General features: G+C 37.1%; 1 protein-coding gene across 7 annotated transcripts in view; it reads right to left on the bottom strand.

Moving 5' to 3' along the window:
- ANKIB1 (ankyrin repeat and IBR domain containing 1) overlaps positions 1 to 14,016 on the bottom strand; it is a 166,501-nt gene that overhangs the window by 58,281 nt on the left and 94,204 nt on the right. For all 7 annotated transcript variants that reach the window (XM_036246534.1, XM_036246533.1, XM_036246535.1 and 4 more), the window contains one exon: positions 4,014 to 4,131. In XM_036246534.1, the coding sequence (XP_036102427.1) occupies positions 4,014 to 4,131 (118 nt within the window). The remainder of the gene's footprint in view (positions 1 to 4,013; positions 4,132 to 14,016) is intronic.

Genomic DNA, 14,016 nt, shown 5'->3' on the forward strand with positions numbered 1-14,016 from the left:
TATATTTTTAATCCTCACCTGAGGATATTTTTTCCATTTTTTGTACAGATAGAGTGGGAGGGGGAGAGAGAGAGAAACATCGACGTGAAGGGACACATCGAGTGGCTGCCACCCGCACGACCAACCAGGGCCGGGGACAAACTGCAACCGAGGTACGTGCCCTTAGTGGGAACCGAACCCGGGTCTCTCCGGACCGCAGGCCGACACTCTAACCGCTGAGCTAAACTGGCCAGGGCGCCCTTTGTATTTTTAACAGTCCTCCTTAAAATTCAATTACTACTTAGCAAATACTGCCAAACATTTTTGTCTTGTGCTTAATCAAGATCAACTTCCTTACTTTGGGACTAAATTTGACAACAGATAACATAATATTGAAATCTATTTTCCTGTGTAAAGCTGAATGAATGTTACCGAGGATACAATCTATAAATCTTCCAAACAGTTCCATTTAATGGCCTGAAACAGAGCCTGTCCTGGTTTTGAGAGCAATTAGTGTAAAGTATAGCTCTGTACACCGTCTATTTTATTCACTAACATCATTTATCTATGTACATCTTACTTAATTATCAAATGTCCCTGAATTACTTAATAATATAGAAGAGATGTCCATTTGAAACATGCATTAGCCTCTATTTTATGCCTTGGGGAATGAAATATAGAACTCTTAAGTTATCAAAAATGTTATCACAGATTAGACAAATGCTAAGTAGGAAAAGTCAATTAGGTATCACTTTATTAGAATTAACCCCTATTATGTGAAAAAATAACTTAGAGAAATATTAATGGAGTAAAAATGGAGTTGATCATTTAATAACACTTGATGATATAATGTGTAAACAGAGATGAAAATGTCTCTTTTAATTACAATAAATCTACTGGTAAAGTTAATCTTACATTCTATATAATACTGTAACTTACATTATGATACATTATATTAACTTATGTTATGATACACTATATTACCTAGCTGAATATAGATACCTATGGCAGAAATGGCTTTAGTACAAAAATGCTACAGTATAAAACTGCTGCTTACAGTTAAGTGTAGCCACTATCTGAATTCTGGCCAGTGGAATATGTGCAGGAGTGTTGTATGACAGGAATGTTTCAGGACTGGCTCAAAAATTTCCCACATTTATTTCTCCATGCTCTTTCCCCTCTCTAACTGGTTGGCTGGAATGGAGAAAATCACCAGGAGTAAACCTCAGAAAACCACTTTGTATAAGATGGCAGAGTCTCAATTAGTTAGGGTCCTTGAATAAATGTGTGGAACACAGTCCCTGTCCCACTCCTAACCATAAACTGAAACACTCTGGAGTATTACATGATTAATAAATGTTTACTGTGCTTGAATTTACACTTTTCCTTCAGCAGTTAGCCTACCCTAATGAACAGGACTGTCTGTCGTGTCATGGCTCTCCACTAAGGGACAGCTTCCAGTTTTCTGCCAGTTCTACATTATATATATATATATATATATTTTTTTATCCTCACCCGAGGACATTTTTCGATATTTTGTTCAGATAGAGTGAGAGGGAGAGAGAGAGAGAGAAACATCGACGTGAAAGCGACACATCGAGTGGTTGCCACCCACACGACCCAACCAGGGCCGGGGACAAACTGCAACCAAGGTACGTGCCCTTAGCGGGAACCGAACCCGGGTCTCTCCGGACCGCAGGCCAACGCTCTAACCGCTGAGCCAAACCGGCCAGGGCTCTACATTATATTTAAATGTACTCTCTGTATTTAAAAGCTCAAGGCTGTACCTTATGGTACTGGGACACTTCCCCTAAAATAACACTATTTAATGTAGTCTGTGTTTCTTTACCAGTTTTTATATAATGACTGTTAAACATTATCAACTGGCTAAAAAGAAAATATTTTATCTTTAAATTCTATATTTTAAAAGCTATTCTGAATTTCTAAATTTCATTTTTGACCCAGGTCTAAATTTGTTTCCAAAAGATTTACTTCAAGTTTAGAAAGTAGCAATGGAGAAATGTAATTTTATAATAAAAAGATGAATTAAAAAAATACAAATAACATTTCAGGTATATTATCTATTTATTCTATTACTATTTCTGAGGACTTTATGTCAGACATTATAGAAACAAAATAAACAAACAATAAGAGCTCCTAGGTTAACACAGAGGAAAAGCAAACAGATTATCACAATATTATATTCTAAATGTATGACTCATATATGCATGGGATATAATGGGAATAGACAGGAAGGGTCTCAAAACAGACAGGGTCAAATGAGCAGAAAAGGTTTCCTGTAAGAGGTGATTTCTAAAGACCAGTAAAAGTGGATTAGTAAATAAATAGGGAGATTGATAGCCCAGGTAAAGAAGCCTGGACCATGAAGTTCTACTAGAGAGTTTGGATGGTTGTAAATCTGTGGAAAGCCAATGATGGTTTTTTTCAGCAGGGTAGTGAGATGCTTAAATTTGCATTAAAAACAAAACAAAACAAATGTCTAATGGCAATAGGAAAACTTAGGTGAAAGAGGAAAGAAAACACTGAAAATTAGGACTCAGGAGACTATAAGTTAAAGGAAAAATAATGACAGCCTGAATTTAAGTTGGTGGCAATGGGAATGGAAACAACTAGGAAGGTTGGGAGGAGGATCAGAGATATTTAGGAATAGAAATGAGAAGACTGGTGAAATGTAATAGAAGAGTCAAGTATGACTTTCAAAGTTTTTGGCTAGGGTAATTAGATAAACGTTGGTGCCCGCATATCAAGACAATGGGAGAAATGAGGAGTTCAGGTGTAAACATCCTTAGACGGAGGAGCAAATGTTAAATAGACATTTAGAAATAGAGCCTTGAACACCTTATTAAAGTCAGGTTGTAAATGTACTCTTTATTGTTCAGGTGGTGTTTGAAACTTTCGGTTTCATTAGATAAATGTGCATGGCAATGTTTCTCAAAGAGCAGTCTACTTGGCAGGCTTGTTTACAACACATCTTCATGCGTCACCCTCACCTAATGATTTAGACTCTCTGGAATTAATCCTAGGAATCTCTGGTTAATTTCCCAGGCAATTCTTATTTACTCTAAAATTTGAGAGTTGCTGGTATATAAAGTAGAAAAGAGTGTCAAGTACAGAACCCCAAGAAATATCAATAATAACAGTAGCAATTCTAGAGGGCTATATACCAAATTACTCACAGTGGTGATCAAGGGATTGTGAAAAACGAAGTTTTAAATTTTCTTCTGATCAAAAGATTATATAAAAATTTTTGGAAGTTAACATTCTATTTTAGTATAGATTAGAAAAAGATTTATAGTTACATAGACAGGTAAGCCTCAAAAATAGCTGGAATAAAATAGCCATTTACCTTTCTCTTTTTAAAAATAATTTTTAAATCAGGAAAAATTTGTCTTTGAAACCAACCAAAATATCACCTATCAAGTGTGCAACGAGAGGGTCCATTTCAGCATGGCTATCTATGTATCAGAGAACTTACAACAAGCTGAGTATTTTTCCTAAGTAAAGTGAATAATGTCCTCAAAACAAACAAACAAGCAAGCAAACATACCTTTATAGGGATAGTATATTCTTGTGTTGACTCTACAATTTTGCTTTGTGCATTTCATGGTAAGAAACAGCTTTTACATAAAATAAACTGATAATACTAATAACACAATTGTGAAGTATTTAATTGACTTCAGTACAAAATGTTAAAACCAGGACTATGACTAAGGTTTTCTCAATTCTGTTCAAATCAGACACATTTCTAAAATTAGACAATCTATAAGTTGATTTAGTAGATTGATTTTTAAACAAATTTCCTGTTTCTCCTCTGTGATTTACAGCCAGTTTATAGTTCAAAATACAAAACATTATGAAGATACTGAGTACTATACAGCAACTAATGCCAAAAAACAACTCAGGCTTGTTTAACAAACTATTTTGTTCCATATTAAAGTAATAAAATAGCTCTTTTAACTGAAAATTTTCAAAAGGCACCCATGTGCTCAGAAGCGTGACATCTGTTTTATTACCGTGAGCTCGAAGCAAAGCTTCCGCAGTAAACAGTGGAGCCTGAAGCATGTCTGCAGTTTCCACAATAAGCATATCCTTCAATCTACGAAGATCCTGAGGCCTTAAACCTTCATATGGCTTTGAAAAGAAGAACAAAAAAGTTAAATCGGCTATTATACTCTTAGGAAGTTCTAAACACTTATAAACAAATCTAAGATTTTTTTTTAAATCCTCACTGGAGGATATTTTTCCATGTTTTTGTTCTGATAGAGTGGGAAGGAGAGACAGCAAGAGAGGGAAAGCGAGAGAAACATCAATGTGGTTGCCTCCCATATGACCCCAACCAGGGCGGGGGGATAAACTGCAATCAAGGTACGGGCCCTTGACCGGAATCGAACCCGTGACTCATTGGTCTGTGGGCTGATGCTCTAACCGCTAAGCCAAACTGGCCAGGGCAAGATTATTTTATTATTATTATTATTATTGTTGTTGTTTTCTTATCCTCACCCGAGGATAGAGCGGGAGGGAGAAAGGGGGGAAGAGAGAGAGAAACACTGATATGAGAGAGACACATCGACTGGCTGCCACCCACACGACCCCAACCAGGGCTGGGGACAAACTGCAACTCAGGTACGTGCCCTTAGCGGGAACCAAACCCAAGACTCTCTGGTCTACAGGCCGACGCTCTAGCTGCTGAGCAAAACCAGCTAGGGCCAAGATTATTATTTTTTTTAATCTTTCAGTTTCAGTTTGGTTACTAAAGTTCAAAAGGCTCTGAATGCTCCACTATCATGGACTTCAAACTACTCTTTCACAGGTTTTTTTAAAATGAAAAATAAATGCCAGGGCTCATGTACCTTATCATTTTAAAAATAAAAGTATCATACTATAATGACAAGACCATTTTACTTCAGTTTTAAAAATTTGGATTAATACAAATAAAAATTAGAAAAACAACTACCCTATAATCCCACCAATGAGCAATAATGATTAAAGTTCTCAAGTATTATTACCCAGTCTTGTTGCAAGTCGATTTTATGTGAGTATGTGTTCATTTAGGCAGTTTTAATCACTGAACCACCACACATTTACACTTTTTAAGATCCAATTTAGACTGCTAGTGGGATTATATACCTATTAATCAATTTGGAGAGAAGTAACTATGCCATACTATTCAAACTTCTTACTCATAAACATATTATTTCAATATGTTTATTCAAGTGTTCATTAATGTTTCTTAGTTTTCATATAGGTGATACAACATCGGGTTTCTTGTTATCCTTTAGCGCTTTTTTCTTTTAACAGAAAACAAAGAAAATCACGTGTCTTACTACTTATATAATTATTGATAACTTTGCCTTACTTGTTTCAAGTCCTTTTAAAAACAAAATGAGCCCTGGCCGGTTTGGCTCAGCGGTTAGAGCGTCGACCTGAGGTCCTGAGAGACCCGGGTTCTGTTCCCGCTAAGGGCATGTACCTCGGTTGCAGTTTGTCCCCGGCCCTGGTTGGGTCGTGCCGGTGGCAGCCACTCGATGTGTCCCTTTCACATCGATGTTTCTCTCTCTCTTCCATTCTTTCCCTCCCATTCTATCTGAACAAAAAAATGAAAAAATGTCCTCGGGTGAGGATAAAAAAATAAAAAATAAAAATAAAAACAAAATGAAACAAAAGCAAAACCACATAATTTGTGACATGTTTTCCTATTACATTTCCCTAATGTTCTTCATCCTTGCCTCTGAGAATCACTACCATCAATTTGATTTATAGCTATAATAATATTATGGCATAACATTTTATACATCACTTGGCAATCTGTTTTTTTTTTTCTTTTTTTTTATCTTCACCCGAGGACATTTTTCCATTCTTTGTATAGATAGAGTGGGAGGGAGAGAGAGGAAGAGAAGAGAGAGAGAGAGAGAGAGAAACATCGAAGGGGACACATCGAGTGGCTGCCACCCGTATGACCAACCAGGGCCGGGGACAAACTGCAACCGAGGTACATGCCCTTAGCGGAAACCGAACCCGGGTCTCTCCTGACCGCAGGCGGATACTCTAACCGCTGAGCCAAACTGGCCAGGCCGGCAATCTGTTTTTCTTTATTTTATTCAGCATTGTGTTTTCATTAATATTGATACACATATTTACTTCAATCCTTTAGGCAGATTTAAGCTTACTGCATGCAATATGTATAGAACTAAAGACTACAGCTTAAAAAGCAGTAGAAATTCCCAAGTACTTATCAGAATAACAATCATTGAGGATGTCCTAGGGTATCATCTATCACAGTCTCCTGAGAGCTCTGGGTGGTTAGCAAACCTTATCCATTGGAGTTGACTTACAGATATTTTGGAATTAGACACCATCTGTATTTCTTGCTTTTTTTTTTTGGTATCATGGAAACCACTTCATTAATTCTTAGTTAACCCTGTAGGAATTATTGGGGCTCTATTCACCAGGGATAATTTCTCAGTTGACATAAGTTTCTTGCTCCTTAGATGTCTTCTGGCATATATGATTATATATATCATATATAAGTAATGAATGTATTAATGACAAAAGAGAGTAATAAACTTGACTGAATTAATATCTGCCAAGATTTAAACATAAAAATTGTATTACTTTTTAAATGTAGCAAAGTGGCCAAGGCTAAAAAAAGAGACAGTACTCAATATTGGAACGGTTGCAGTGAGATGGCCCTCTGATACACTGTGGATAAAAATAAAAATTGGTGTATCATTTAACAGGCAAGCCTATATCATGAGTCTTTAGACCATTCATTTCTGACTCAATAATTTTATTTGTAGGAATCTATCCCAAGGTATAATCATATATATGGGGAAAATTATGGTCATTTGCAATGTTTGTCAGAAAAATGACAAAATGCAAAAAACCAAAGGTACATTAAAGGAGTTATAGGACATCTACAAATTAGAATTGTCCACAGTTATTCAAAATTATTTCAATGATGAGTTTGTAAATACTAAGAAGTGTTAAGGAAAGAAGCTCTGGCTGGGTAGCTCAGTTGGTTAAAGCATTGTGCTGATACGCTGAGGCTTTGAGTTCGATCCCTGGTCAGGGAACATAAGAAGCAACAAATGAATGCATAAGTAAGTGGAACAACAAATTGATGCTTCTCTTTCTTTCTCCCCCTTCCTCTCTCTCTCAAATCAATTTTAAAAAGAAGAAGAAGAAGGTGTAGCAGTAGCAGCAGTAGTAGTGTTAAGGGGAAAAAAAAGTACAAGATATAAAATACCATTCCAGTGATGAAAAATGGAAGACAACCCTGCACAATGTTACAAGAATTATTTATAAGTGGTAAAATAATAACATTTACTTTTTTCATTCTGCTTTTTATACAGAACATGTTTGGCAGGAAAAATTTAATCAAGATATAAAAGCTAAATCACTGGGGATGTTAAAGAACTTTCAACAGTGGCAGAGGACACACTCAGTCTGAAGTGCTATTCCTTTTAAAAGGATAGTGAAAACTAACATAAAATAACATTTCACGTGACACTGCGTTAACAGCCTACTGCACCTATGTATGCGTTCAGCTATACTGCCATGAGCCTCTATATATACAGGTATCATATGAACTTAACAAAGAAAAAAAGAAAATGTAACCTAAACTCTTCTGTATATAGGGGTACCATTAATTACAATAAAAAAAACTGCAATTAAATCCAAACTATCATTTGAAAAGCCCCCTAAATCATCTTGTACAGTTTGCTTTTAAGCTACTTTATGAACCACACTTTCCTCCACAAAAACCTACCAGGTCCTTTGATAGTTAAATCTGTAGTACTCACTCTAGTATAGAAAGTATACACTATGTATAACATTACTTCTAGAAAATGAGTTCCAAATTCAGACTTGGGATTCCAGGTACCTCTCTTGAATCAGCAATGAGGGTGACTATTTCCTACTATTTCTAGTGGTGGAAATTGTATATTTCCTGGTATTATTTTTAAATGTTCTTTTTTCACAATAGCCATCATTCTACTTTATTTATGTTGAGCAAAATTAAGATTTGATTTTAGAAGTATTAACAAAGGGATAATATAAAGCAATCTGCATAGATTAAGTTTCTTTAAAATGCAGTGTTAAACATAAATAGGTTACACTGTAAGAAAAACAGCCCTGGAAGGAGAAAGACATACTGCCTTCGTGAACACATAAGATATTCACTCTGAATCTCTGCAATAGAACTATAATTAGGTCATCTGAAGCATTTCAATACATTGCTCAGTCCCAAGTGGGCACCAGCCCTTTCTTCTGCAGGAAGGATTAAAATGAAGGTGCCTTTCTCTTTCCTGTTACAAAGATAAACTGCTTCTATTTTCAGATTAAACACAAACCAAAATAACCTTCAAAGCAGTGAGTCCTGATACAAAGAGAGAAAAAGGATACTAATTTAAAATGAGACGGTGAGTACGAAGTGCCTCTTTTGCATCAGTACATACTACTGTTACCAAAATCCACTGAAGAAATGCTAAACAGCCCAACATACAAACCATACTACTTTGATACCATGTATAAAGTGACAGTATCTTCAAAAAATGTGTCAGAAAAGACTATGACAAAGGAGTTATGAAAGAAGTATTTTTTCTCACAATGAAAATAGCTGCCCCCCACAATTATATACGTAAAACATGTTCATTGTTTAAAAAATGAAAAAAGGAGTACTAATTTACCCAAATATACCAGTAATTGTTAAAATTTAAAAAGACATTCAGGGAAAGAAGAGGATATTCCCAATTTCTTTTTTTTTTTTTTTTTTTTTTATCCTCACCCGAGGACATTTTTCCATTTTTGTACAGACAGTGGGAGGGAGAGAGGGGAAGAGAGAGAGAGAGAAACATCGATGTGAAAGGGACACATCGAGTGGCCGCCACCCGCACGACCAAACAGGGCCGGGGACAAACTGCAACCAAGGTACATGCCCTTAGCGGGAACCGAACCCGGGTCTCTCCGGACCGCAGGCGGGCGCTCTAACCGCTGAGCCAAACCGGCCAGGGCCCCAATTTCTTTTAATACTAATCTCTATTGATCCATGAGCTTAGCCTGGGAGAGAGGGGAAAACAATAGCTAGAGAAAGTCTTTAGGATTCTTAGACCCCTTCCCCTTCTTTCTGTTTTCCTGCTTCTTACTCAGCTGTTCTCACCAGGGGATCAAGACCTAGGCTACTCTGACCTGAGAGGAAGGCAGCTGCTCACACAGAGTAGGTTAAACCTTATACCAACTGGGGTAGCTTGCTAAGGCCCAGTCCAGCATATGGGTTTCCTACCAGAAAAAGAGCCTTCCTGAGTTACAGATTGGAGGGGTGGGAGGAGGGCAGAGTCTTTATTTATTTATTTATTTATTTTAATCCTCACCCGAGGACATTTTTCCATGTTTTGTTCAGGTAGAGTGGGAGGGAGAGAGAGGAACAAAGAGAGAGAGAGAGAAACATTGATGTGAAAGGGACACATCGAGTGGCTGCCACCCGCACAACTGACCAGGGCCGGGGACAAACTGCAACCGAGGTACGTGCCCTTAGCAGGAACCGAACCCGGGTCTCTCAGGACCGCAGGCCGACGCTCTAACCGCTGAACCAAACCGGCCAGGGCGGGCAGAGTCTTTAGATACCTTTCATAGCAATACAATGCTCTTTACTTATTTCCCTTCTTTTACTCAGATGTAATCACACAATCCACTCCTGCAGAGCCTATCCACTACTGGATCCAATACTCACTAGTTCTCTGTTTTCTTTGGGGTTTCAATAAATTGAACACATTGCTCTCAGCCATCACTCTAATATACCACCTTGTTTTTGTTTGTTTTTATCCTCACCCGAGGACATTTTTGCATTTATCTTCAGATAGAGCGGGAGAGAGAGAGAAACATCGACAGGAGAGAGACACATCGAGTGGTTGCCACCCGCACGACCCCAACAGGGGCTGGGGACAAACTGCAACCGAGATACGTGTCCCTAGCGGGAACCGAACCTGGGACTCTCTGGTCCGTGGGCCGACGCTCTAACCGCTGAGCCAAACCAGCCAGGGCTTTCACCTTGTTTTTATTTCTTCATAGCAATTGCCATTCTCAGAAATTGTGTTATTTATTTTTAAACTTATTTGAATGCGTGTCTCTCTCCATGATGAAATATAAGCACCTAGAAAGCAGGAGCTTATCTTTGTTCCTCACTGAATCCCTAAGTTTCTAAAACAGTGTCTGGCAGAGCAGTCACTCAAGAGTTTTGTAAAATGATTGAATGAAGTAGATTTTACCATTTATAAACTAATCACGTGGAGGAAAAGACTAAACTAAAATGTGTCAAGAACAAATTACAGAGATATAATATTATACACTGTCTAGATCTTTGACTGAAAAAAAATCTTAGCTAAAATAAACACTTCACTTTGGGAACATAAATTTTAAAATGTACCTAATTATGTAGCTTAATACAATTACATAGCAGGCCATGTAAAACTCTAACATAGACAGAATAATCCAGAATTTGATCAGGGTCAAAGTAGAAGGTACAAAAATGAATTTTATTTTTTTTAAATTTATTTTTTAATCCTCAATCAAGGATACTTTTCTATTTATCTTCAGATAGAGTGGGAAGGAGAGAGAAAGAGAAACATTGATGTGAGAGGGACACATCGACTGGTTGCCTTCCACATGACCCCAACCAGGGCCGGGAACGAACAGCAACCGAGGAACATGCCCTTGATCGGAATCGAACCCGCGACTCATTGGTCTGCAGGCCAATGCTCTAACCACTGAGAAAACCGGCCAAGGCCAAAAATGAATGTTATAAAAGCATTGTTTACATTCAAGTTAAAAAAAAGGCATTGTTTTTAAAATTTGTTATGAAATTCACATAACCTAAAATTAACCATTTTAAAGTGTACAATTCAGTGGTCTCTAGTATATTCACAATGTTGTAAAACCACCACCTATATCTAGTTCCAAAACAGTCTCATCACCCCAAAAGAAAATCCCATACCCACAAAGTAATCACTTCTTATTTCTTCTTCTTCCCAGCCCCTGGCAACCACTAATGTACTTTTCTGTCTCTGTGGATTTATTTACTCTGGACATTTCATATAAATAGAGTTATTCAATATGTGCCCTTTTGTGTCTTGCCTTTTTTTACTTAGCATAATGTTTTTGAGATTGATCCATATTTGAAGCATGTATTAGTACTTCAGTTCCTTTTATGGCTGAGTAATATTCCATTGTGTATATATCTCACATTTTATTTATCCATTCATCTGATGATAGACATTAGGGCTGTTTTTAACTTTTGGCTATTTTGAATAGTGTTGCTATAAATATTTCTATATAAGTATTTATTTATGAAAGCAGTGATTTTTACATTATAGTAGACAGAAATAAATCCAATATGGATTAAAAACAAAAGTACAAAACTAGAAAAAAATGTAGGGGAATATTAGCATGTCACAAATGTTTACATTTTTTAGCAATAAATATTCATTATATCTCTGTATGCCCTAAAAGTGAAAAACTTAGAATATGGAAAAATACACAAAGTTCTCTTAGTAAGCATTAAGAAAACTCAAGTGACCTACAGAAAAAAGCAAATAATCAATTCACAGAACAATAATAATAATAATGATAATAAAATTCAAACAGATACCATTTATTTGTCCAAACTGGCAGAAAATAAGAACACTGGTAATATCCAATGCTAGCAAGAGTGTAAGGAAAAGAAGTCTCGAAAATACTACTGGAAGAAAAGTAATAACTTTAAAATTTATATATCTCATGACTGGCCGGTTTGGCTCAGCGGTTAGAGCATCGGCCTGCGGTCCGGAGAGACCCGGGTTCGGTTCCCGCTAAGGGCACATACCTTGGTTGCAGTTTGTCCCCGGCCCTGGTTGGTCGTGCGGGTGGCAGCCACTCGATGTGTCCCTTTCACATCGATGTTTCTCTCTCTCTCTCTCTTCCTCTCTCTCCCTCCCACTCTATCTGTGCAAAAAATGGAAAAAAAAAATGTCCTTGGGTGAGGATAAAAAATAAAAAAAAATAAATATATATATATCTCATGACTCATCAAACCAACTGCTACAAATGTATAAGGAATATACTTTAGAAATGTATATATAAATGATGATGCTCATGATAACAATAGTAGACGTGTAGATAACACATATAATGAGTCAGGCACTGTTCTAAGCATTTAGTATATTATATATTAACTCAATTAAGGATCACTACCCTATGAAGTAGAGGTCATATTATTTCTATTTTAAGGAAGATTAAACTGAAGCAGGGAAATTAAGTAACTTGTTCAAGGTGACATAGTAAGTTATAGGGCCAAGATATGAACCTAATCAGTTTGGTTTCAGAATCTCTGTTTTAACCATAATACTGATACAACTGGATAAAGATATATATGTAATAAGAAGACAAATATTCACTTCAGTCTTGTTATTAATGGCAAAATATCTAAATTATTTAAATGTTCATCAATAAGTAAGAAGTATGTCAATCATATATTCTGACTTGGGAAAGATGTTCACAATATACTACTATTGAGCTGAAAAAATATTTTAGCAGAATGAAATGTAGTACATGATCTTACTTTTGCATTAAAACTTCTATATGTGCCCTGGCCAGTTTGGCTCAGCGGTTACAGTGCTGGCCCTCGGACCAGAGAGTTCCAGGTTCAGTTCCACTAAGGGCACGCACTTTGGTTGCAGTTTGTCCCCAGGCCCGATTGGGGTCGTGCGGGTGGCAGACGATCAATGTGTCTCTCTCACATTGATGTTTCTCTCTCTCTCTTCCTCCCTTTCTCCCTCCTGCTCTTTCTGAAGATAAATGCAAAAATGTCCTCGGGTGAGGATAAAAAAAAAAAATTTCTATATGAGTATATGTTTGCTTAAGTCTGGTAGCACACAAAAGAAACTTACCACTGATGAGTCAAGTTAGGAAAGAAGAAATTTTTTACATTTTTTAGCAATAAATATTCATTATAAATGTCAGGAAATGCAAAATAATAATAATGCTAAATAATAATGATAATGGTAAAGAAAATTACCCATAACCACAATTATCATTTTGGTACATATCTATCTTCTTCCAATATAAAGTAGTTTTTTCCTATATAATTAGTATCAAACTGTTCTGTATTTTTTTTTAATCCTCAACCGAGACATTTCTGCATGTATCTTCAGATAGAGCGGGAGGAAGAGAGAAAGGAAGAGAGAGAGAGAGAGAAATATCGACGTGAGACACATCGAGTGGTTGCCATCCACATGACCTCACCTGGGGCCGGGGACAAATTGCAACCGAGGTAAGGCCTTTAGTGGGAACAGAACCTGGGACTCTCCGGTCTGCAGGCCGACACTCTAACCGCTGAGCCAAACTGTCCAGGGCATAATTTCTTTAAGAAATATCTACACCCCGGCCAGTGTGGCTCAATAGACTGAGCACAGTCCCATGGACTGAGAGGTCCCAGTTTGTTTCTGAGTCAGGGCACATGCCCGGGGTTGCAGGCTAGATCCCCAGTAGGGGGCATGCAGGAAGCAGCTGATTGATGTTTCTCACATCGATGTTTCTCTCTCTCTAAAAGAATCAATAAAAACATGTTAGAAAAAAAAAAAATCTACTGGTGCCCACTGTGCATCAGTGTGTTAGACACTGAAAGTACTCTGCTGAATAAGGCAGTCATGGCCCTGGTCTTTGTGGAATTAACAATCTAATAGGAGAGAAAGGCAATAAACAAGTAAATAAACATAAACAAAATAATTATAGCACATGATAAGTGCTAAGGAGGATGAACAGGATATTATGGTAAAGAATAATGGAAGGAGAGGGACCTATTTTAGAAAGAATGATTAAAGATTGCCCATCTGAAGACGTGATATTGAACCAGCCAAGAGAAAAACTGGGAGATTGCAGACATAGAAAACAGCAAATTCAAAAGTCTTGGTGTGGTCTAGGTATGATAATTACAGCAAAGTGTGCTGGGAAAAAAAGCATGAGATAATGTCAAAGAGGGAGGTAGTA

Source organism: Molossus molossus, unplaced genomic scaffold (genome assembly GCF_014108415.1).
Source record: "Molossus molossus isolate mMolMol1 unplaced genomic scaffold, mMolMol1.p scaffold_m16_p_7, whole genome shotgun sequence".
NCBI classification, from domain to species: domain Eukaryota; kingdom Metazoa; phylum Chordata; class Mammalia; order Chiroptera; family Molossidae; genus Molossus; species Molossus molossus.